General features: G+C 42.5%; 2 protein-coding genes and 1 long non-coding RNA gene across 7 annotated transcripts in view; all 3 read right to left on the bottom strand.

The window, feature by feature from the left end:
- Nucleotides 1-10,014, bottom strand: part of gpank1 (G patch domain and ankyrin repeats 1) — a 10,117-nt gene extending 103 nt beyond the window's left edge. The window contains exons 1-5 of one of the 2 annotated variants that reach the window (XM_042315193.1): nucleotides 9,821-10,014; nucleotides 9,116-9,410; nucleotides 8,491-8,625; nucleotides 4,752-5,020; nucleotides 1-518 (exon numbers count right to left, since the gene is read on the bottom strand). The exon at nucleotides 1-518 is cut by the window's left edge and continues 103 nt beyond it. In XM_042315193.1, the coding sequence (XP_042171127.1) occupies nucleotides 32-518; nucleotides 4,752-5,020; nucleotides 8,491-8,625; nucleotides 9,116-9,337 (1,113 nt within the window). In that variant the 5' untranslated portion in view covers nucleotides 9,338-9,410; nucleotides 9,821-10,014 and the 3' untranslated portion in view covers nucleotides 1-31. Of the gene's footprint in view, nucleotides 519-4,751; nucleotides 5,021-8,490; nucleotides 8,626-9,115 lie in introns of both variants that reach the window. The other variant, XM_042315192.1, reaches the window with a different exon arrangement.
- Nucleotides 5,157-8,484, bottom strand: LOC121844749. Of its 4 annotated transcripts, none has more exons than XR_006082153.1 (3): nucleotides 7,930-8,484; nucleotides 7,856-7,897; nucleotides 5,157-7,824 (listed from the first exon to the last, which is right to left on the bottom strand). It is a non-coding gene; the product is annotated as an uncharacterized LOC121844749 (long non-coding RNA). The 4 variants fall into 4 exon arrangements; XR_006082154.1 differs by having other exon boundaries at nucleotides 7,856-8,025; nucleotides 8,058-8,484; XR_006082152.1 differs by having other exon boundaries at nucleotides 7,856-8,173; nucleotides 8,205-8,484.
- A 3,291-nt stretch (nucleotides 10,015-13,305) lies between the features above and the next one.
- On the bottom strand, nucleotides 13,306-21,943 carry LOC112241747 (gastrula zinc finger protein XlCGF26.1-like). Its single transcript, XM_042315195.1, has 2 exons — nucleotides 21,421-21,943; nucleotides 13,306-17,036 (listed from the first exon to the last, which is right to left on the bottom strand). Exons 1-2 carry the CDS (start codon nucleotides 21,686-21,688, stop codon nucleotides 15,844-15,846), a joined length of 1,461 nt encoding a protein of 486 aa, XP_042171129.1. The 5' UTR covers nucleotides 21,689-21,943; the 3' UTR covers nucleotides 13,306-15,843.
- Between the last annotated feature and the right edge of the window lie 557 nt (nucleotides 21,944-22,500).

Here is a 22,500-nt window from a genome sequence, read left to right as displayed (position 1 = left end):
CAACAGTTGTCCCTGGGTCAGCATTTAGAGGTCAGGGGTCAAAGGTGTTAAAGGAAGAGCGGAAGTCCCTCTCCCAGTTCCTGTCCTTCTCCTCCCTCCTGCTCTCCTCCTTCATCCCCCTCCTCCCCCGACCCTCCTTCCCCGTCCGTCTGACTGCCTGCGGGTCTTTGGGTTGGAAGTGTGTGACCTTGGGTCGGGGTGTGGGTCCGTACCCCAGGCCTCTACTGTCCCTCTTCAGGACGGTCCGGACCGGCTGTTTGTGACCCTCCCCTTCGGGCCCCAGCCCCCCTCCAGGGGTCCATCCGGAGCGCAGCATCATCTGGTAGGCGGGGGTGGAGGGGGGGAGGCAGTAGTGGGGAAGGGGGGCAGGGCGGGAGAGAGAGAACAGGTGGAGGGTGGAGGAGAGGTGTGTCTCTGGGGGAGAGGAGTAGTGGACACTGCAGACTGGACACCACTGGGTCTGATTCTGGGTGGACTGGTTCTGATGAGTCTGGACTGCTGCTACCGCTGGGGGAGAACTGGGGGAGGGAGAGAAGCAACAAGGGAGGAGAAAAATGAGTATCTCCTTGACAACAAACCTTCAATCACAGGTCTTATTTCTACACTAGGACAGGGGTAGGAGAGCCTCAGATACTGCAGGATGGTGTTCCAACTAGGCACCACACCTGACCACCTGATCAGGTCAGGGATTGTCTATATTCACCACACCTGACCACCTGATCAGGTCAGGGATTGTCTATATTCACCACACCTGACCACCTGATCAGGTCAGGGATTGTCTATATTCACCACACCTGACCACCTGATCAGGTCAGGGATTGTCTATATTCACCACACCTGACCACCTGATCAGGTCAGGGATTGTCTATATTCACCACACCTGACCACCTGATCAGGTCAGGGATTGTCTATATTCACCACACCTGACCACCTGATCAGGTCAGGGATTGTCTATATTCACCACACCTGACCACCTGATCAGGTCAGGGATTGTCTAAATTCACCTGGTCTTCCAGGTGGATTAGATCATTAACATGAAGTGACTGCATCAGTCTAGTCTGGTGACAGTACCGTCCCTGGTCCCTAACCTAACCTGTGGTCAGTCAGTCTGGTCGACCACATGACATTACCGTCCCTGGTCCCTAATATAACTTGTGGTCAGTCAGTCTGGTCGACCACATGACAGTACCGTCCCTGGTCCCTGGCTGTCTGTGTTCACTAACCTCAGTCAGTCAGTCACTAACCTGTAGTCAGTCAGTCAGTCAGTCACTAACCTGTAGTCAGTCAGTCACTAACCTGTAGTCAGTCAGTCAGTCACTAACCTGTAGTCAGTCAGTCAGTCACTAACCTGTAGTCAGTCAGTCAGTCAGTCAGTCAGTCAACCTGTAGTCAGTCAGTCACTAACCTGTAGTCAGTCAGTCAGTCAGTCACTAACCTGTAGTCAGTCAGTCAGTCACTAACCTGTAGTCAGTCAGTCAGTCACACTAACCTGTAGTCAGTCAGTCAGTCAGTCACTAACCTGTAGTCAGTCAGTCAGTCAGTCAGTCACTAACCTGTAGTCAGTCACTAACCTGTAGTCAGTCAGTCAGTCAGTCACTAACCTGTAGTCAGTCAGTCAGTCAGTCACTAACCTGTAGTCAGTCTCAGTAACCTGTAGTCAGTCAGTCAGTCAGTAACCTGTAGTCAGTCAGTCAGTCAGTAACCTGTAGTCAGTCAGTCAGTCACTAACCTGTAGTCAGTCAGTCAGTCAGTCACTAAACTGTAGTCAGTCAGTCAGTCACTAACCTGTAGTCAGTCAGTCACTAACCTGTAGTCAGTCAGTCACTAACCTGTAGTCAGTCAGTCAGTCACTAACCTGTAGTCAGTCAGTCAGTCACTAACCTGTAGTCAGTCAGTCACAGTCACTAACCTGTAGTCAGTCAGTCAGTCACTAACCTGTAGTCAGTCAGTCAGTCAGTCACTAACCTGTAGTCAGTCAGTCAGTCACTGTAGTGTAGTCAGTCAGTCAGTCACTAACCTGTAGTCAGTCAGTCAGTCACTAACCTGTAGTCAGTCAGTCAGTCACTAACCTGTAGTCAGTCAGTCACTAACCTGTAGTCAGTCTGTCAGTTACTAACCTGTAGTCAGTCTGTCACTAACCTGTAGTCAGTCTGTCACTAACCTGTAGTCAGTCAGTCACTAACCTGTAGTCAGTCAGTCAGTCAGTCACTAACCTGTAGTCAGTCAGTCAGTCACTAACCTGTAGTCAGTCAGTCAGTCACTAACCTGTAGTCAGTCAGTCACCTGTGGTCAGTCAGTCAGTCAGTCAGTCACTAACCTGTAGTCAGTCAGTCACTAACCTGTAGTCAGTCAGTCAGTCACTAACCTGTAGTCAGTCAGTCACTAACCTGTAGTCAGTCAGTCACTAACCTGTAGTCAGTCAGTCAGTCACTAACCTGTAGTCAGTCAGTCAGTCACTAACCTGTAGTCAGTCAGTCAGTCACTAACCTGTAGTCAGTCAGTCAGTCACTAACCTGTAGTCAGTCAGTCAGTCACTAACCTGTAGTCAGTCAGTCAGTCACTAACCTGTAGTCAGTCAGTCAGTCACTAACCTGTGGTCAGTCAGTCAGTCACTAACCTGTAGTCAGTCAGTCAGTCAGTCACTAACCTGTAGTCAGTCACTAACCTGTAGTCAGTCACTAACCTGTACTAACCTGTAGTCAGTCACTAACCTGTAGTCAGTCAGTCAGTCACTAACCTGTAGTCAGTCAGTCAGTCACTAACCTGTAGTCAGTCAGTCAGTCACTAACCTGTAGTCAGTCAGTCAGTCAGTCACTAACCTGTAGTCAGTCAGTCAGTCAGTCACTAACCTGTAGTCAGTCAGTCAGTCACTAACCTGTAGTCAGTCAGTCAGTCACTAACCTGTAGTCAGTCAGTCAGTCACTAACCTGTAGTCAGTCAGTCAGTCACTAACCTGTAGTCAGTCAGTCAGTCACTAACCTGTAGTCAGTCAGTCAGTCACTAACCTGTAGTCAGTCAGTCAGTCACTAACCTGTGTCAGTCAGTCAGTCACTAACCTGTAGTCAGTCAGTCAGTCACTAACCTGTAGTCAGTCAGTCAGTCAGTCACTAACCTGTAGTCAGTCAGTCACTAACCTGTAGTCAGTCAGTCACTAACCTGTAGTCAGTCAGTCAGTCAGTCAGTCACTAACCTGTAGTCAGTCAGTCAGTCAGTCACTAACCTGTAGTCAGTCAGTCACTAACCTGTAGTCAGTCAGTCAGTCAGTCACTAACCTGTAGTCAGTCAGTCAGTCAGTCACTAACCTGTAGTCAGTCAGTCAGTCAGTCACCTAACCTCACTAACCTGTAGTCAGTCAGTCAGTCAGTCACAGTCACTAACCTGTAGTCAGTCAGTCAGTCAGTCACTAACCTGTAGTCAGTCAGTCAGTCACTAACCTGTAGTCAGTCAGTCAATCACTAACCTGTAGTCAGTCAGTCAGTCACTAACCTGTCAGTCAGTCAACCTAACCTGTAGTCAGTCAGTCACTAACCTGTCAGTCAGTCACTAACCTGTAGTCAGTCAGTCACTAACCTGTAGTCAGTCAGTCAGTCAGTCACTAACCTGTAGTCAGTCAGTCAGTCACTAACCTGTAGTCAGTCAGTCAGTCACTAACCTGTAGTCAGTCAGTCAGTCAGTCAGTCAACAGTCACTAACCTGTAGTCAGTCAGTCAGTCACTAACCTGTAGTCAGTCAGTCAGTCACTAACCTGTAGTCAGTCAGTCAGTCAGTCACTAACCTGTAGTCAGTCAGTCAGTCAGTCACTAACCTGTAGTCAGTCAGTCAGTCAGTCACTAACCTGTAGTCAGTCAGTCAGTCACTAACCTGTCAGTCAGTCAAACCTGTAGTCAGTCAGTCAGTCACTAACCTGTAGTCAGTCAGTCAGTCACTAACCTGTAGTCAGTCACTAACCTGTAGTCAGTCACTAACCTGTAGTCAGTCAGTCAGTCACTAACCTGTAGTCAGTCACTAACCTGTAGTCAGTCAGTCAGTCACTAACCTGTAGTCAGTCACTAACCAGTCAGTCAGTCAGTCAGTCACTAACCTGTAGTCAGTCAGTCACTAACCTGTAGTCAGTCAGTCAGTCACTAACCTGTGGTCAGTCAGTCAGTCAGTCACTAACCTGTAGTCAGTCAGTCAGTCAGTCACTAACCTGTAGTCAGTCAGTCAGTCAGTCACTAACCTGTAGTCAGTCACTAACCTGTCAGTCACTCAACCTGTAGTCAGTCAGTCAGTCAGTCACTAACCTGTAGTCAGTCACTAACCTGTAGTCAGTCAGTCACTAACCTGTAGTCAGTCAGTCAGTCAGTCACTAACCTGTAGTCAGTCAGTCAGTCACACTAACCTGTAGTCAGTCAGTCAGTCACACTAACCTGTAGTCAGTCAGTCAGTCAGTCACTAACCTGTAGTCAGTCAGTCAGTCACTAACCTGTAGTCAGTCAGTCAGTCACTAACCTGTAGTCAGTCAGTCAGTCAGTCACTAACCTGTAGTCAGTCAGTCAGTCACACTAACCTGTAGTCAGTCAGTCAGTCACTAACCTGTAGTCAGTCAGTCAGTCACTAACCTGTAGTCAGTCAGTCAGTCAGTCACTAACCTGTAGTCAGTCAGTCAGTCAGTCACTAACCTGTGGTCAGTCAGTCAGTCAGTCACTAACCTGTAGTCAGTCAGTCAGTCAGTCACTAACCTGTGGTCAGTCAGTCAGTCAGTCACTAACCTGTGGTCCTGGTGGTCCTGCGTCTCTCTCCTGTAATGGTTGTGTTGACCCCTCTGTCTCCCAGGCCGGTCACAGTCCTGCGGAGACCCGTAGTGGTCCAGTTCCTCTAGGACCCCGCTATGCCCCGCCATCCTAGCCAGCTCCCTGGCGTCCCGGCCCTGCGTGTCGACCACGCCCACCCACGCCGCCCCCTGCTGGAGGAGGAGCCTAACGACACTCCGCTGCCCTGCCGCCGCTGCACACATCACACCTGTCCACCACCAGCTGTCCTGGAGAGAGAGAGAGAGAGGGGGGGGTCAGGGAGAGAAAAAGGTGATGGAGAGAGAGAGAGAGAGAAAAAGAGAGAGAGAGATGGAGAGAGTCAGGGAGAGGGAGGAGATGGAGAGAGAGGGAGGAGATGGAGAGAGAGAGAGAGGGAGGAGATGAGAGAGAGGGAGGAGATGGAGAGAGAGAGAGAGGGGGGAGAGAGTCAGGGAGAGAAAGACATTAAGAAGCATGTGTAGAGAACATTTTGGTCATGTAGCAGACACTCCTCAGTAAAGCAGCTTTCAGCTCAGTCAGTGTTAGTAAGAGAAAGACAACTGGTGTTAAAGACTAGCGCAACGGGAAGGAGGTTGGTTCGAGGGCAACGGGAAGGAGGTTGGTTCGAGGGCAACGGGAAGGAGGTTTGTCGGGGCAACAGGAAAGCGGTTGATTCGAGCGCAACAGGAAAGCGGTTGATTCGAGCGCAACAGGAAGGAGGTTGGTTCGAGGGCACTGGGAAGGAGGTTGGTTCGAGGGCACTGGGAAGGAGGTTGGTTCGAGGGCACTGGGAAGGAGGTTGGTTCGAGGGCACTTGGGAAGGAGGTTGGTTCGAGGGAAACAGGAAGGAGGTTGGTTCGAGGGAAACAGGAAGGAGGTTGGTTCGAGGGAAACAGGAAGGAGGTTGGTTCGAGGGAAACAGGAAGGAGGTTGGTTCGAGGGAAACAGGAAGGGAAACAGGAAGGAGGTTGGTTCAGGCGCAACGGGAAGGAGGTTGGTTGGGGGAAACAGGAAGGAGGTTTGTTGGGGGCAACAGGAAGGCGGTTGATTCGAGCGCAACGGGAAGGAGGTTCGTTGGGGGCAACGGGAAGGAGGTTCGTTGGGGGCAACGGGAAGGAGGTTCATTGGGGGCAACGGGAAGGAGGTTCGTTGGGGGCAACAGGAAGGAGGTTGATTCGAGCGCAACGGGAAGGAGATTCGTTGGGGGCAACAGGAAGGAGGTTCGTTGGGGGCAACGGGAAGGAGGTTCGTTGGGGACAACGGGAAGGAGGTTCGTTGGGGGCCACGGGAAGGAGGTTCGTTGGGGGCAACGGGAAGGAGGTTCATTCAAGTGCAACGGGAAGGAGGTTGGTTCGAGGGAAACGGGAAGGAGGTTGGTTGTCATGGAGCTTTTTAAATCGAACCTGTGAAATAGATGCATTTAGAACCATGTATTTGATTATTATTCAAATTGAATACAAGCCGTGAATTGAGTACTTGACCTACTGGCATCCTGATGTAGTGAGTTTGGCTCCTCCTGATGAGGTAGTTCTGCCTGGGACTTCAAAAGTAATCAGGGTAACAGGTCAAAGAGGGGGAATTCCTCTTGTTCAAATGATCAGAACACCGAGGTGATTTGATTAAACTGCCCCAGGTTGAACCGGGGCTATGGTCTAATGGTCAGGACACTGAGGTGATCTGATTAAACTGCCCCAGGTTGAACCGGGGCTATGGTCTAATGGACAGGACACTGAGGTGATCTGATTAAACTGCCCCAGGTTGAACCGGGGCTATGGTCTAATGGTCAGGACACTGAGGTGATCTGATTAAACTGCCCCAGGTTGAACCGGGGCTATGGTCTAATGGTCAGGACACTGAGGTGATCTGATTAAACTGCCCCAGGTTGAACCGGGGCTATTGGTCTAATGGTCAGGACACTGAGGTGATCTGATTAAACTGCCCCAGGTTGAACCGGGGCTATGATCTAATGGTGAGGACACTGAGGTGATCTGATTAAACTGCCCCAGGTTGAACCGGGGCTATGGTCTAATGGTCAGGACACTGAGGTGATCTGATTAAACTGCCCCAGGTTGAACCGGGGCTATGGTCTAATGGTCAGGACACTGAGGTGATCTGATTAAACTGCCCCAGGTTGAACCGGGGCTATGGTCTAATGGTCAGGACACTGAGGTGATCTGATTAAACTGCCCCAGGTTGAACCGGGGCTATGGTCTAATGGTCAGGACACTGAGGTGATCTGATTAAACTGCCCCAGGTTGAACCGGGGCTATGGTCTAATGGACAGGACACTGAGGTGATCTGATTAAACTGCCCCAGGTTGAACCGGGGCTATGGCCTGTTGCGTGACTGGGTGAAACCGGTGAGGGAGGTGCGCCCTGCTCAAATAGAACAGTAATCTTAAAATATATGTAAGACCTTTTGGAGGCTGCTGAGGAGAGAACGGCTCATAATAATTGCCGGAACGGAGCAAATGGAATGGCATCCAACACATGGAAACCATGGAAACCAAGTGTGTGTGTGATGTATTTTCCAACATTCCACTGATTCCGCTCCAGCCTTTACCACAAGCCCGTTCTCCCTGATTCAGGAGTCACCAACTTCCTGAGGTAAGAATGCTACATTTTCAGGCAAATATTTTTTTTAATCAAAAGCCCCACTTCAGCATGTGAAAACACAGCATCCTACTCATTAGTCTACATGTATCGCCTAGGTCACTTTTTGTTTTGAGCCATCTTCTCCGCGGGCTTTGAAAGGGGCACCTGGCTCACGTCCGGGAGGCAACCCGGTGATAAAAACTCAAATGACTTTTCACTCCGCCAACCCGGTCTAGTAATCCATTCTCCTACTTGGTTTCTCCCCGTGGGAGACCCAGGTTCAGATCCCTCCTGTTACCTACTCCCCGTGGTTCAGATCCCTCCTGTTACCTACTCCCCGTGGTTCAGATCCCTCCTGTTACCTACTCCCCGTGGTTCAGATCCCTCATGTTACCTACTCCCCGTGGTTCAGATCCCTCATGTTACCTACTCCCCGTGGTTCAGATCCCTCCTGTTACCTACTCCCCGTGGTTCAGATCCCCCTGTTACCTACTCCCCGTGGGAGACCCAGGTTCAGATCCCTCCTGTTACCTACTCCCCGTGGTTCAGATCCCTCATGTTACCTACTCCCCGTGGTTCAGATCCCTCCTGTTACCTACTCCCCGTGGTTCAGATCCCTCATGTTACCTATTCCCCGTGGTTCAGATCCCTCATGTTACCTATTCCCCGTGGTTCAGATCCCTCATGTTACCTACTCCCCGTGGGAGACCCAGGTTCAGATCCCTCCTGTTACTTACTCCACGTGGTTCAGATCCCTCCTGTTACCTACTCCCCGTGGGAGACCCAGATTCAGATCCCTCCTGTTACCTACTCCCCGTGGTTCAGATCCCCCTGTTACCTACTCCCCGTGGTTCAGATCCCTCCTGTTACCTACTCCCCGTGGTTCAGATCCCCTCTGTTACCTACTCCCCATGGTTCAGATCCCTCCTGTTACCTACTCCCCGTGGGAGACCCAGGTTCAGATCCCTCCTGTTACCTACTCCCCGTGGTTCAGATCCCTCCTGTTACCTACTCCCCGTGGGAGACCCAGGTTCAGATCCCTCCTGTTACCTACTCCCCGTGGTTCAGATCCCTCATGTTACCTACTCCCTGTGGGAGACCCAGGTTCAGATTCTGTTACCTACCTGGAAGTTGACATCCACCCCCCGGGACAGCAGGCCTCTCACCCCAGACAGGTCTCCTTCCTGGGCACAACGCAGCAGTCTTAGCCCCTCCAGTTCTGTGGTAGTACTGGTGGTGTTAGCCTGCTGCCTGCTAGCCTGTGGGAAAGAATACATGTACTTTAGTTACATTTTGGTCAATCAGCAGATGGTCAATCAGCAGATGGTCAATCAGCAGATGGCCAATCAGCAGATGGTCAATCAGCAGATGGTCAATCAGCAGATGGTCAATCAGCAGATGGTCAATCAGCAGATGCTTCACTGGTGCATCTGGAGTGTGCAAAGTTGTCAGAGGCAAAGGGTGGCTACTTTGAAGAAACTGTAGTCAGAAACAAATATGTTTTGATTTGTTTAACACTTTTTTTGTTACTACATGATTCCATATGTGTTATTTCATAGTGTTGATGTCTTCACTAGTATTCTACAATGTAGAAAATAGTACAAATTAAGAAAAACCCTGGAATGAGGAGGTGTCAACTTTTGACTGGTACTGTGTATATATACTGAGGAAAAACTTTATTTATAAATCATACATGTCATGATCATAGATGATGTAGCTACTAGGCTATATTTGTTGTGTTTGTGGTACCTGGACGTGCTGCCCTGCTCTTCTCCCCCTGCGGTTCTCTCTCCCCCTCTGCTCCATTCCTCGTCTCTCCTCTCCATCCCCTTCTTCTATGAGGCTTTGATAGAAGCGCCGTGCCTCCTCTCCTCCGAGGGTGCTGGGTTGAGGTCCGCTGGCTGCGCCTGCGTTTCCCGACCACAGCAGCTCTTCTTCTCGGGCCGGAGTGAAGTAGCTTAGAGAGCTCATGTCTGGGACCGGTTGGTCGGCGGCGCTGGAATAGCTAGCTGACCGCTAGACAGACTAGTAACGTTACAGTCACCTAAAACACAGGTGACCAGTCGGATAGTGATTAGATTTATGTAAACGAGGTAACTGACGTTCGTTAATCACTTTTCTGGAGTCTGGAAAATGTCGGTGTCAGGTTATTGTTTCTTCATACAGCTAATTAACTACTGTGGCTAACTCAATGACTCGTCTAATTCCTCCATCATATTGTTCCTTTTTAGTAAGTAGCTAAGTGTAGTTAGTTAGTCCTCAACCAAATATATGTGCCTCGACGCTCGGTCGTCAAGGATAATATGAGTTATATAAGTTTATATATAACAAAAAGTTTACTTATATATTTAACAAAACGTTTATTTCTATATATATATAAAATAATAGGTTAGCTGGCTGTGACTTATCAACCAGAATTAGCAATGGGCAGCTAGCACACTGAATTTAACGTACCTAGATATTTAACAAAAAGTTTATATATAACAAAAAGATGACTTATATATTTAACAAAACGTTTATTTCTATATATATATATATATATATATATAAAATAAAGAGTTCTCAAATGTAAATTAATTGTTTTTAAATGCTATCAACATAGTTAGTTCCCTACTAGGCGCCTCCATCTTTGTTGTTGTTGGTTTGCGACGTCATGTCCACTATTTTCTACGTCACGCAAATAGTCTCCACGTCGCCTCCTGCTGACCGGAGTTGGTAACGCAGCAAAAAGTCCTTTTAGGGGACACAATTTTACATTAATTCAGTCAAACAAAAATAAACACGTAGGTCTATATAATAGCGCGCCTAAATGGTGTACCAGTCGATCTTTAAATATTGGTGTTCCACATTTTATTGATATTCAGACCAAAATATGTTTGCATTTAATCAAATCATTTTTAATACGCACGTAACATATATGCAACATGCAAAGATGTCGACGATTTTACTGAGTTACAGTTCATGTAAGGAAATCAGTCAATTGAAATGAATTCATTAGGCCCTAATCTATGGATTTCACATAGATTAGGGAGAGCATAGGCCCACCCATTGGGGAACCAGGCCCATAAAATCAGAATGAGTTTTTCCCCAAAAAAGGGCTTTATTATAGACAGAAATACTCCTCTGTTTCATCAGCTGTCTGGGTAGCTGGTCTCAGACGATCCCGCAGGTGAAGAAGCCGTATGTGGAAATCCTGTGCTGGCGTGGTTACACGTGGTCTATGGGTGTGAGGCCGGTTGGATGTACTGCCAAATTCTCTAGAACGGCATCGGCATCGGCTTAATGGCAGATAAATGAATATTACATTCTCTGGCAACAGCTCTGGTGGACATTCCTGCAGTCATCATGCCAATTACACGCTCCTTCAAGAAGTTGACACATCTGTGGCATTGTGTTTTGTGACAAAACTGCACATTATAGTGTCCTTTTATTGTCCCCCAGCACAAGGTGCACCTGTGTAATGGCCATGATGTTTAATCAGCATCTTGACATGCCACACCTGGATGGATTATTTTAGCTGTCACGTTCTGACCTTTATTTCTGTTGTTTTTGTCATTATTTAGTATGGTCAGGGCGTGAGTTGGGGTGGGCAGTCTATGTTTGTTTTTCTATGATTTTGGGATTTCTATGTTTCGGCCTAGTATGGTTCTCAATCAGAGGCAGGTGTCATTAGTTGTCTCTGATTGAGAATCATACTTAGGTAGCCTGGGTTTCACTGTTTGTTTGTGGGAGATTGTCTATGTTGATTGCTTGCCACACCTGGATGAATTATTTTAGCAAAGTAGAAATAATCACTAACAGGGATGTAAACAAATTTGTGCACAACATTATAGAGATATAAGCTTTCTGTGCCAAATGGAACATTTCTGGGATCTTTTATTTTTAGCTCATAAAACACGGGACCAACACTTTACATGTTGCGTTGATATTTTTTCTTCAGTGTAAAATCAGCGCCTGTGTTTTCTCTGACATGGTGGAATAACATTGATGGAAACATGAGGCTGTGAATATTTTTGTATGTTAACAACTTATCAATGTTATCATAACTAAGAGCGTTGTATTTGGTACAAATCATTCCTTTAAGTACAAGACCTCAGTCTGCTAATAAAGGATGTGGTTGTTGAGCTAGTAGCTAGAGGAAAATTTTAAACTAGGCACAAACTGGTTGAATCAATGTTGTTTCAACGTAATTTAGTCAACAAATTGTGACATGGAATCGACGTGGAAAATTGGATTTCCAAAAAGTCAAACGTAAACTATTGTTTCGACAGTGACATTTCAACCATGGGATTGTCGTCATAGTAACCAACGTTTAACAGACAAACCGTGTATAAAATACATGCCTTTTGAAAATTACTTATTTCACATTTTGTTGCATAAGTTTTCAGCCTAAATTAGTTCAGGAGTGAAAGATCCCGAGTTGCGCAGTGGTCTGAGGCACTGCATCTCAGTGCGAGAGGCGTCATTACAGTCTCTGGTTCAAATCCAGGCTGCATCACATCCGGCCGTGATCGGGGTTTGGCCCGGGTTTGGTAGGGGTAGGCCGTCATTGTAAATAAGAATTTGTTCGTAACTGACTTGCCTCGTTAAATATAAAAAATCTATACAAATGTGGCTGAACAAATCACATAATAAGTTACATGGACTCACTCTGTGGGAAATAATAGGGGTTGATGTGATCTTTGAATGACTAATCCTTCCTCTGTCCCCCATACATACAGCATCTGTAAGGTCCCTCAGTGTAGTAGTGAATGACTAACCCTTCCTCTGTTCCCCCATACATACAACATCTGTAAGGTCCCTCAGTCTAGTAGTGAATGACTAACCCTTTCTCTGTCCCCTATTCAGCATCTGTAAGGTCCCTCAGTGTAGTAGTGAATGACTAACCCTTTCTCTGTCCCCCATACATACAGCATCTGTAAGGTCCCTTAGTCTAGTAGTGAATTTCTAACACAGATTCAGCTGACAAAGACAGCATCTGTAAGGTCCCTGATAGCTAGATGGGTAACAATAACAAATGTTATTGGGGAAAAATGCACCAAATTATTTAAAAAAAAAATCTTCAACATACAAATTCGACCAAAAATAATTGACTGAAACTCGAGACAAATGACGGAGTCACCTGTGATTCGCCAAATGATATTTAGAAAGAGGAAGTAAAGTACTTTCAGCATATGTTTTCATTTCAGTCTCCTCCAACTCCTCTAATCAACGCTAATTGTATGGATTATTTCCCTCCTATTAATAATGTAAACTTAACAGTTGTACAGAATGACTCGTGATTAAATTACAGAAGAGTTGTACAGAATGACTCATGTGATTAAATTACAGAAGAGTTGTACAGAATGACTCATGTGATTAAATTACAGAAGAGTTGTACAGAATGACTCATGTGATTAAATTACAGAAGAGTGTATGATTTGATTAAATTACAGAAGAGTTGTACAGAATGACTCATGATTAAATTACAGAAGAGTTGTACAGAATGACTGTTTAAATTACAGAAGAGTTGTACAGAATGACTCATGATTAAATTACAGAAGAGTTGTACAGAATGACTCATGTGATTAAATTACAGAAGAGTTGTACAGAATGACTCATGTGATTAAATTACAGAAGAGTTGTACAGAATGACTCATGTGATTAAATTACAGAAGAGTTGTACAGAATGACTCATGTGATTAAATTACAGAAGAGTTGTACAGAATGACTCGTGATTAAATTACAGAAGAGTTGTACAGAATGACTCATGTGATTAAATTACAGAAGAGTTGTACAGAATGACTCATGTGATTAAATTACAGAAGAGTTGTACAGAATGACTCATGTGATTAAATTACAGAAGAGTTGTACAGAATGACTCATGTGATTAAATTACAGAAGAGTTGTACAGAATGACTCATGATTAAATTACAGAAGAGCAGTACAGAAGAGTGATTAAATTACAGAAGAGTTGTACAGAATGACTCATGTGATTAAATTACAGAAGAGTTGTACAGAATGACTCATGATTAAATTACAGAAGAGTTGTACAGAATGACTCATGTGATTAAATTACAGAAGAGTTGTACAGAATGACTCATGATTAAATTACAGAAGTTGTACAGAATGACTCATGATTAAATTACAGAAGAGTTGTACAGAATGACTCATGTGATTAAATTACAGAAGAGTTGTACAGAATGACTCATGTGATTAAATTACAGAAGGGTTGTACAGAATGACTCATGATTAAATTACAGAAGAGTTGTACAGAATGACTCATGTGATTCAATTACAGAAGAGCTGTACAGAATGACTCATGTGATTAAATTACAAAAGAGTTGTACAGAATGACTCATGATTAAATTACAGAAGAGTTGTACAGAATGACTCATGTGATTAAATTACAGAAGAGTTGTACAGAATGACTCATGTGATTAAATTACAGAAGAGTTGTACAGAATGACTCATGTGATTAAATTACAGAAGAGTTGTACAGAATGACTCATGTGATTAAATTACAGAAGAGTTGTACAGAATGACTCATGTGATTAAATTACAGAGGAGGAACTTCTTGATGCCATTAAAGCCTTTAATAAGTCTGGGAAATCTCCAGGTCCCAACTTTTTGTTGATGTACTCAGAGGTCCATTATTAGCATGTTTTAACCACTCCTATACACATAGATGATCAGATACTCAACAAGAAGGTCTGATTTTCAATATTCATTGTCATTGTGTGTAGATTGATGAGGGGAGAATAAAAACACATTAGAATAAGGCTGTAACGTAAAAAAATGTGGTAAAAAGTTCAAAGGGTCTGAGTACTTCCTGAATACACTGTACTTCCTTTAAATGATATCATCATTTACATTCAGCAATATCCAAAATCATACAATGAAAGACAAGAGGTTTTATACTTGTATTTACATAATCAACACTCATAATCTAAACAAAATACCTATTTGCCCTTCTTTTAAAAAAAAAATCTGATTTAGGACATGATCATATCTCGAGATGAAAACACCGCAGTAGCAAAGTCTCTATCTTAGAATAAGGTCATGTTTTTACCACAACATTCCTCAAGTGTCATTTGTCATGAGATGTTCTCTTGGACCGCTGAGATTAGAATGTGTACTTATCTATTTCATAATTATATTTAAAAAAAAAAGTTTTTATCAGATATTATGCATTTTACCACAATTTCCACAAAGTTCTAATTACCATAACAGTTATAAACTAATCCATTTGTAATATATATATATATATTTTTTGACATTGCTCTTGTGATGTAAAGGTCGGAGTTAAATAACACTGAAAATAAACATGTTTAAAATTAAATCAGACTTTTTCCCCAACATGTCCACAGACACTGTGTTTGTACATAATACATAGTATAGTATAATGTAAACTTCAATGAATATACCATTTTTTTATGATTTATGGACAAATTACAGGAACATACTTTGGGTTTTATTTGAAATAAGTTTGTTTTTTCTAAAGAAAGAAAATGACCCAAGAATTTAATCCAGAAGAAAAGATGATTCAGGCGAAAATAAAATGTATTGAAAATAAGACACTTTGACTAAACTTAGTCCTCAGAATGACAGTTGGTTTTGTAACTACTAAACTTAGTCCTCAGAACGACAGTTGGTTTTGTAACTACTAAACTTAGTCCTCAGAACGACAGTTGGTTTTGTAACTACTAAACTTAGTCCTCAGAACGACATTTGGTTTTGTAACTACTAAACTTAGTCCTCAGAACGACAGTTGGTTTTGTAACTACTAAACTTAGTCCTCAGAACGACATTTGGTTTTGTAACTACTAAACTTAGTCCTCAGAATGACAGTTGGTTTTGTAACTACTAAACTTAGTCCTCAGAACGACATTTGGTTTTGTAACTACTAAACTTAGTCCTCAGAACGACATTTGGTTTTGTAACTACTAAACTTAGTCCTCAGAATGACAGTTGGTTTTTACAGATGCATCATGGTTTTGTAACTCCATTATCTACAGAAACTGTTTTAAAACTGGTTTACGGAGAATCATCCATATAAACAATTTGATTTCATGTGACAACAACAAAACCACAAGTTCTCAGTCAAAAACATCAGACAGAACACAGCTCCTCACTTCCCTCGTGTTTTCTCTTGAGTCAGTTCAGTTTGGTAGTTTGATCAATGCCATGTTTCATTTCTTTTTTTGTGTAAATATTTATATAGTCGCCAGCATTATTTGTCTACTTGCAAATAAAAAAATCTCTCTCTGGGCAAGAAAAGTTATCTGGTGTGTTTTCCCCTGATCGGGAAAATGTCTTTCCACACTGAGAGCAGTGGTATGTCTTCTCCTCCTGTGTATGCATTCTTTCATGCTTATTCAGCTGCCTTAACCGGTTAAATCTCTTTCCACACTGGGAGCAGTGGTAGGTCTTATCCCCGCCTGTGTGTGTCCTGTCATGCCTATTCAGGACCCCTAACTTAGTTAAACTCTTTCCAGTCAGGAAGCAGAGGTGAGGCTTTTCTCCTGTGTGTGTGTTCTCCCATGTTTTTTCAGATACCCAAAGTGGGTAAAACTCTTTCCACACAGGGAGCATTGGTAGGGCTTTTCCCGGGTGTGTGTCCTCTCATGCTCTTTTAGGTTCCCTGACCGGGTAAAACTCTTTCCACACTGGGAACATTGGAAAGGCTTTTCTTGTGTGTGTGTCCTCTCATGCTCTTTTAGATTCTCTAACCGGGTAAAATTCTTTCCACACTGGGAACATTTGAAAGGTTTTTCTCCTGTGTGTGTCCTCGCATGCCTATTCAGGTCCCCTAACTGGGTAAAACTTTTTCCACACTGGGAGCAGAGGTGAGGCTTCTCTCCTGTGTGTGTTGTCTCGTGTTTTTTCAGATACCCTACTTGGGTAAAACTCTTTCCACACAGGGAGCATGGGTAGGGCTTTTCCCGTGTGTGTGTCCTCTCATGCTCTTTTAGGTTCCCTAACCGTGTGAAATTCTTTCCACACTGGGAACATTGGAAAGGCTTTTCTCCTGTGTGTGTCCTCTCATGCCTATTCAGGTCCCCTAACTGGGTAAAACTCTTTCCACACTGAGAGCAGAGGTGAGGCTTCTCTCCTGTGTGTGCTTTCTCGTGGTTTTTCAGATGCGCTAAGTAGGTAAAACTCTTTCCACACTGGGAGCAGTGGAAAGGCTTCTGTCCTGTGTGTATTTTCTCATGATCTTTTAGGTTCCCTAACTGGGTAAAACGCTTTCCACACTGGGAGCATTGGAAAGGTTTTTCCCCTGTGTGTATTCTCTCGTGATCTTTTAGGCTCCCTAACTGGGTAAAACGCTTTTCACAGTGAGAGCATTGGAAAGGCTTCTCTCCTGTGTGTATTCTCTCATGCTCCTTAAGGCTACCTAACAACCTAAAACTTTTTCCACATTGGGAACAGTGGTAAGGCTTCTCTCCTGTGTGTATTTTCTTATGTCTTTTCAGGCTCGCTAACTGAATAAAATTCTTTCCACATTGGGAACATTGGAAAGGCTCTTCTCCTGTGTGTGTCCTCTCATGCTTTTTTAGGTTCTGTAACTTAGTAAAACTCTTTCCACAGTTGAAGCAGTGGCGTCGTCTCGCTGGTTTGGACGTCTCTGTGACTGGTTCCTCTGAGGGACTCTTGCTGCTGTCAGAGTGAGAGTCTGATCTCTCTCCTGCCAAAGACAAACAGAGTATTTAGTTCAGCAGATTATTTAGTTAAACCTGAAATGAAACCTCCACATACATTTTACTTTGACATCTTAGTCGTTTAGAAGACACTGTTATCCAGAGTGAAAGCATCAACAGTTAAGATGATATGCCCTGAATGACTAATTAGGGGTTCACAGCGAAGCTCCTGAAAACCCCGTTGTTATTCTCTTTCTTCTACAACGTTCCCATTTTATATCCACTCTACAAGGGCCTATCATTTATATCCACTCTACAAGGGCCTATCATTTATATCCACTCTACAAGGGCCTATCATTTATATCCACTCTACCTATCATTTATATCCACTCTACAAGGGCCTATCATTTATATCCACTCTACAAGGGCCTATCATTTATATCCACTCTACAAGGGCCTATCATTTATATCCACTCTACAAGGGCCTATCATTTATATCCACTCTACAAGGGCCTATCATTTATATCCACTCTACAAGGGCCTATCATTTATATATCCACTCTACAAGGGCCTATCATTTATATCCACTCTACAAGGGCCTATCATTTATATCCACTCTACAAGGGCCTATCATTTATATCCACTCTACAAGGGCCTATCATTTATATCCACTTTATCATTTATATCCACTCTACAAGGGCCTATCATTTATATCCACTCTACAAGGGCCTATCATTTATATCCACTCTACAAGGGCCTATCATTTATATCCACTCTACAAGGGCCTATCATTTATATCCACTCTACAAGGGCCTATCATTTATATCCACTCTACAAGGGCCTATCATTTATATCCACTCTACAAGGGCCTATCATTTATATCCACTCTACAAGGGCCTATCATTTATATCCACTCCACTACAAGGGCCTATCATTTATATCCACTCTACAAGGGCCTATCATTTATATCCACTCTACAAGGGCCTATCATTTATATCCACTCTACAAGGGCCTATCATTTATATCCACTCTACAAGGGCCTATCATTTATATCCACTCTACAAGGGCCTATCATTTATATCCACTCTACAAGGGCCTATCATTTATATCCACTCTACAAGGGCCTATCAACTTGAAATATTTTAGGGTCATCCAATCCATTACCACGATGAACCACGTTAAGTTTGGCATTGAATTCTTACAAAATGGATGGAAATTAATTAACAATTGACTTTTATTTAATGCTAATGATTTAAAATAAATCATTAAACAAATCTACTTCTCATAAACTAAGTCAGATTCACTCCAAATTTGGTCTTTGGACTCATGACATCAGACTTTAAAGGTTTTGGTTGCTGCATTTTAAATATGGCCGCACTGTAGCTATAGATGCACGTTACCACATTTGCTAATGCTAATTAATGCTAATGCTAAAAATACTTGAAAAATCTTCTCATGAACCATAAGTCAGATTGACTCCAGATTTGGTATACAGTGGGGAGAACAAGTATTTGATACACTGACGATTTTGCAGGTTTTCCCTACTTACAAAGCATGTAGAGGTCTGTCATTTTTATCATAGGTACACTTCAACTGTGAGAGACGGAATCTAAAACAAAAATCTAGAAAATCACATTGTATGATTTTTAAGTAATTAATTAGCATTTTATTGCATGACATTGCATCACATCTGTGACAGAGAGGGAGAAGCCTTCATCCACGTATGCAGTTGAGAGTCTAGCTAGCTACATTTTCAGATATTATACGTTTCTAATTTTGTCTGAAAGTTGTTTTCATTGCAAGTTAAAGCTTACTGTCAGCTTTACGTGTATGATCTGTGTAGAAATATTATTCGTAACTCAGAGCCGCAAGCTAAGATTGAACCTAGTTAGTTGTTTCACTTTAGTTACCTGTAGATTCTTGCAGTGTAGTAACATTATGAGTTGGGATTATGGTGAACAATCTAAAACAAATGACTCCACTATGCAAGTAACCATTTCACTGTAGCAATTACATCTTCTGTATCCTGTGCATGTGACAAATAAACTTTAGTGGAGTCATTTGTTTTACATCTTCTGTATCCTGTGCATGTAACAAACAAACTTTTATTTGATTTGATATAGTGTGTGTTTACCAGAGACGGTTAACACGAACAACAACATGACCCGCACCAAAGTCAAATTAGGATATAACGTTAGGCCAACGAGACAGTGTCCAAGTTCTAGAATTCTCCAGTAGAATGCTTTGCTTTTATTCAGTCATACTCACAATCATATGCTATTTACTGTAATTAGCTCACCATTATCTTGTAAATAACTTGCAAATAATGATCTTGTTTTGCTAGTTTATTTTCCTGTAATAATTAGTACAAATGAGCTAAAGTGAAGATGTGGTCAGCTATATGATGTGGTCATTATTTCAATTGGCTAGACAGCCAGCCAACTCTTTGTTAGATAACCAGCCAACGTATTGTTAGATGGACAGCCAACTTATTGTTAGATAGACAGCCAAGTCTTTGTTAGATAGACAGCCAACTTATTGTTAGAGAGACAGGTAACTTATTGTTAGATAGACAGGTAACTTATTGTTAGATAGACAGGTAACTTATTGTTAGATAGACAGCCAACTTATTGTTAGATAGACAGCCAACTTATTGTTAGATAGACAGGTAACTTATTGTTAGATAGACAGGTAACTTATTGTTAGATAGACAGCCAACTTATTGTTAGATAGACAGGTAACTTATTGTTAGATAGACAGGTAACTTATTGTTAGATAGACAGGTAACTTATTGTTAGATAGACAGGTAACTTATTGTTAGATAGACAGGTAACTTATTGTTAGATAGACAGGTAACTTATTGTTAGATAGACAGGTAACTTATTGTTAGATAGACAGGTAACTTATTGTTAGATAGACAGGTAACTTATTGTTAGATAGACAGGTAACTTATTGTTAGATAGACAGGTAACTTATTGTTAGATAGACAGGTAACTTATTGTTAGATAGACAGGTAACTTATTGTTAGATAGACAGGTAACTTATTGTTAGATAGACAGCCAACGTATTGTTAGATAGACAGGTAACTTATTGTTAGATAGACAGGTAACTTATTGTTAGATAGACAGGTAACTTATTGTTAGATAGACAGGTAACTTATTGTTAGATAGACAGCCAACGTATTGTTAGATAGACAGGTAACTTATTGTTAGATAGACAGGTAACTTATTGTTAGATAGACAGGTAACTTATTGTTAGATAGACAGCCAACTTATTGTTAGATAGACAGGTAACTTATTGTTAGATAGACAGCCAACGTATTGTTAGATAGCCAGTTAACAAACTAGAAACAAACCAAAACATTGTTTAGAAAGTTTGATTTAGTCATTTGATTTAGTTTTATACTAAATACATTTTTAAACAGATGGGTTTATTGGTGTTAAAATACACCAGTTATGCTATTTTGGACCACCAGGCTGATGATGTCATTCAGCTGTTTTTGTGTTTATACTTTTTTATAACGACAACGACAAGTTTGATGTCAGACGACAATAGAATGTTCATGATGTCACTGCGACAACTGTCTACAGACATGTCGATAGACCTAGTATAAACCAGCCTTTGGTCTTGGAATCTTTGGCTGTTTACTACACTACTCCCTCTGTTTAGCACATGGCCTCACATGTGACTCCTTAAAGAGATGGGTGGGGCTGAGGCTTAAGAGGGTGTGAACGATGCTGGATGGGTGTAGACAAATACGAGCTCTCTAGTAGGTGTACCAAAACAGACAAGGGGCCATTTTCTCAAAAGTGGGGTCAGATGTTTATCGACTTTTCAAAGCAGAATTAATTTGCCATTGTTGCTCAACTGCAGCGTGTGATATACCATTTCCGTGCTCTGGGTCTCTACTTGACCATGTGACCTAGACACCCCAAACCAACGTTGGATTGTTCACAGGGTAGGGACACATATTACACACCCTTTGGTTTTCCTATAAATTACTTACACAATTTATATAGATATATTTTTTAAATGTCTATAGCTCTTCAACCACGTGACCTACCAGCCGTATGTCTACTGTTCATTATTCCTTATATAAGTATGCAAGTTGCACACCCTTTGGTTTTCTTATAGCATTTTAGCAACATTTGTAGAATATATATATATATATATATATATGTATTTAAATGATATATATATATATATTTATTTAAATATACTTTTAAAAAAAAACTGTAATAGCTCCTTCACAATACGACTGAAACACCTCAAACCAACTTCAGGGTAGGTGTTTCCAATAAATCACTTTCATGTTTTAAGATAAATATTTGAAACTTTCTATAGCTCTTCAACCATGTGACCTAACAATCTTCAATGATTCAATGATTGAAGAGTTTGTGCCCCTGTTTCTAAGACAGTAACGTTACTTACTAGTATTAATCAGATCTCCGGTATCCTCCTCCTCTTCCTCCTCTTTCAACGTCACAGTAATCTCCCCCTCCTCCTCCTCCACTCCAAAAACAGCATCCTCCTCTTTCACTCTTAAATATTCTTCCTCTTTCACTGAAACAGCCTCACCCTCTACTTCTTTTTTTACTGTTACAGCCTCCTCTTCCTTTTCCTCTTTCACGAGACCCTCTTTCTCCGTCCAGCAGACCTCCTCTTCTTTAACACCGGGGTAGTAGTTTAGTGAGTTCATGGTCGGGGATGTTAACTAGCTAGATAGTTAGCAGTAGCACTGTTTGCTAATGCTAACTTAGCAAGCCAGCTACCCAACAAACAACGTAAATAGATACGACAGAAGTATGTTTAAAACACACTGAATAATAGATACCAAAACAGACTAAAGAGATGTAATGTTTTTGCCTATATCGGCTACGAAGCTGGCTGACGATACTTGTTATTGTTGAAGTGGCGTCCTCCTGTCCACTAGATTATACGTCACACTCTGACAGCATCACCTGAGACTCACATCGCCACCTGCTGACTGGAGTGGGTAACGCAGTTGAGGAACATATTTATAAGACACAACTTTTATTTTTTTATTTAATTATTTAATTGAAGTGTGATATTATATGGAAACGTACAAAGATAAGAACGCGTTGATTGATGTGCAGTGAAAAATGTAAATACTGTACATCTGCATAAAAATTAAAGGCAAATTCATATTCATTCACTTAAACAGATAACATAAAAATAACAGCTCGGTTAACACTCCTCTTAAATAGCGTAACAATTATATTTACCTTTATTTAACTAGGCAAGTCAGTTAAGAAAAAAGTCTTATTTTCAATGACGGCCTAGGAACAGTGGATTAACTGCCTGTTCAGGGGCAGAACGACAGATTTGTACCTTGTCAGTTCGGAGAGTTTGAACTTGCAACCTTGCGGTTACTAGTCCAACGCTCTAACCACTAGGTTACCCTGCCACCCCAAAAAACTGACGGCAACATTCACGAGGCAGTGAATGTTTTGTCATTACAACATCTTATCGATGTTGTTATCAGAACAA

Source organism: Oncorhynchus tshawytscha, unplaced genomic scaffold, assembly GCF_018296145.1.
Source record: "Oncorhynchus tshawytscha isolate Ot180627B unplaced genomic scaffold, Otsh_v2.0 Un_contig_7308_pilon_pilon, whole genome shotgun sequence".
In the NCBI taxonomy this organism is placed as follows: domain Eukaryota; kingdom Metazoa; phylum Chordata; class Actinopteri; order Salmoniformes; family Salmonidae; genus Oncorhynchus; species Oncorhynchus tshawytscha.
This window is presented reverse-complemented; position numbering and strand designations above follow the sequence as displayed.

Coding starts and splice junctions, on each gene's coding strand:
- LOC112241747 (XM_042315195.1), bottom strand. CDS start 21,688: ATGAACTCACTAAACTACTACCCCGGTGTTAAAGAAGAGGAGGTCTGC. Junction 17,037..21,420: donor CGGAGATCTGATTAATACTA/GTAAGTAACGTT, acceptor TGTCTTTGGCAG/GAGAGAGATCAGACTCTCAC.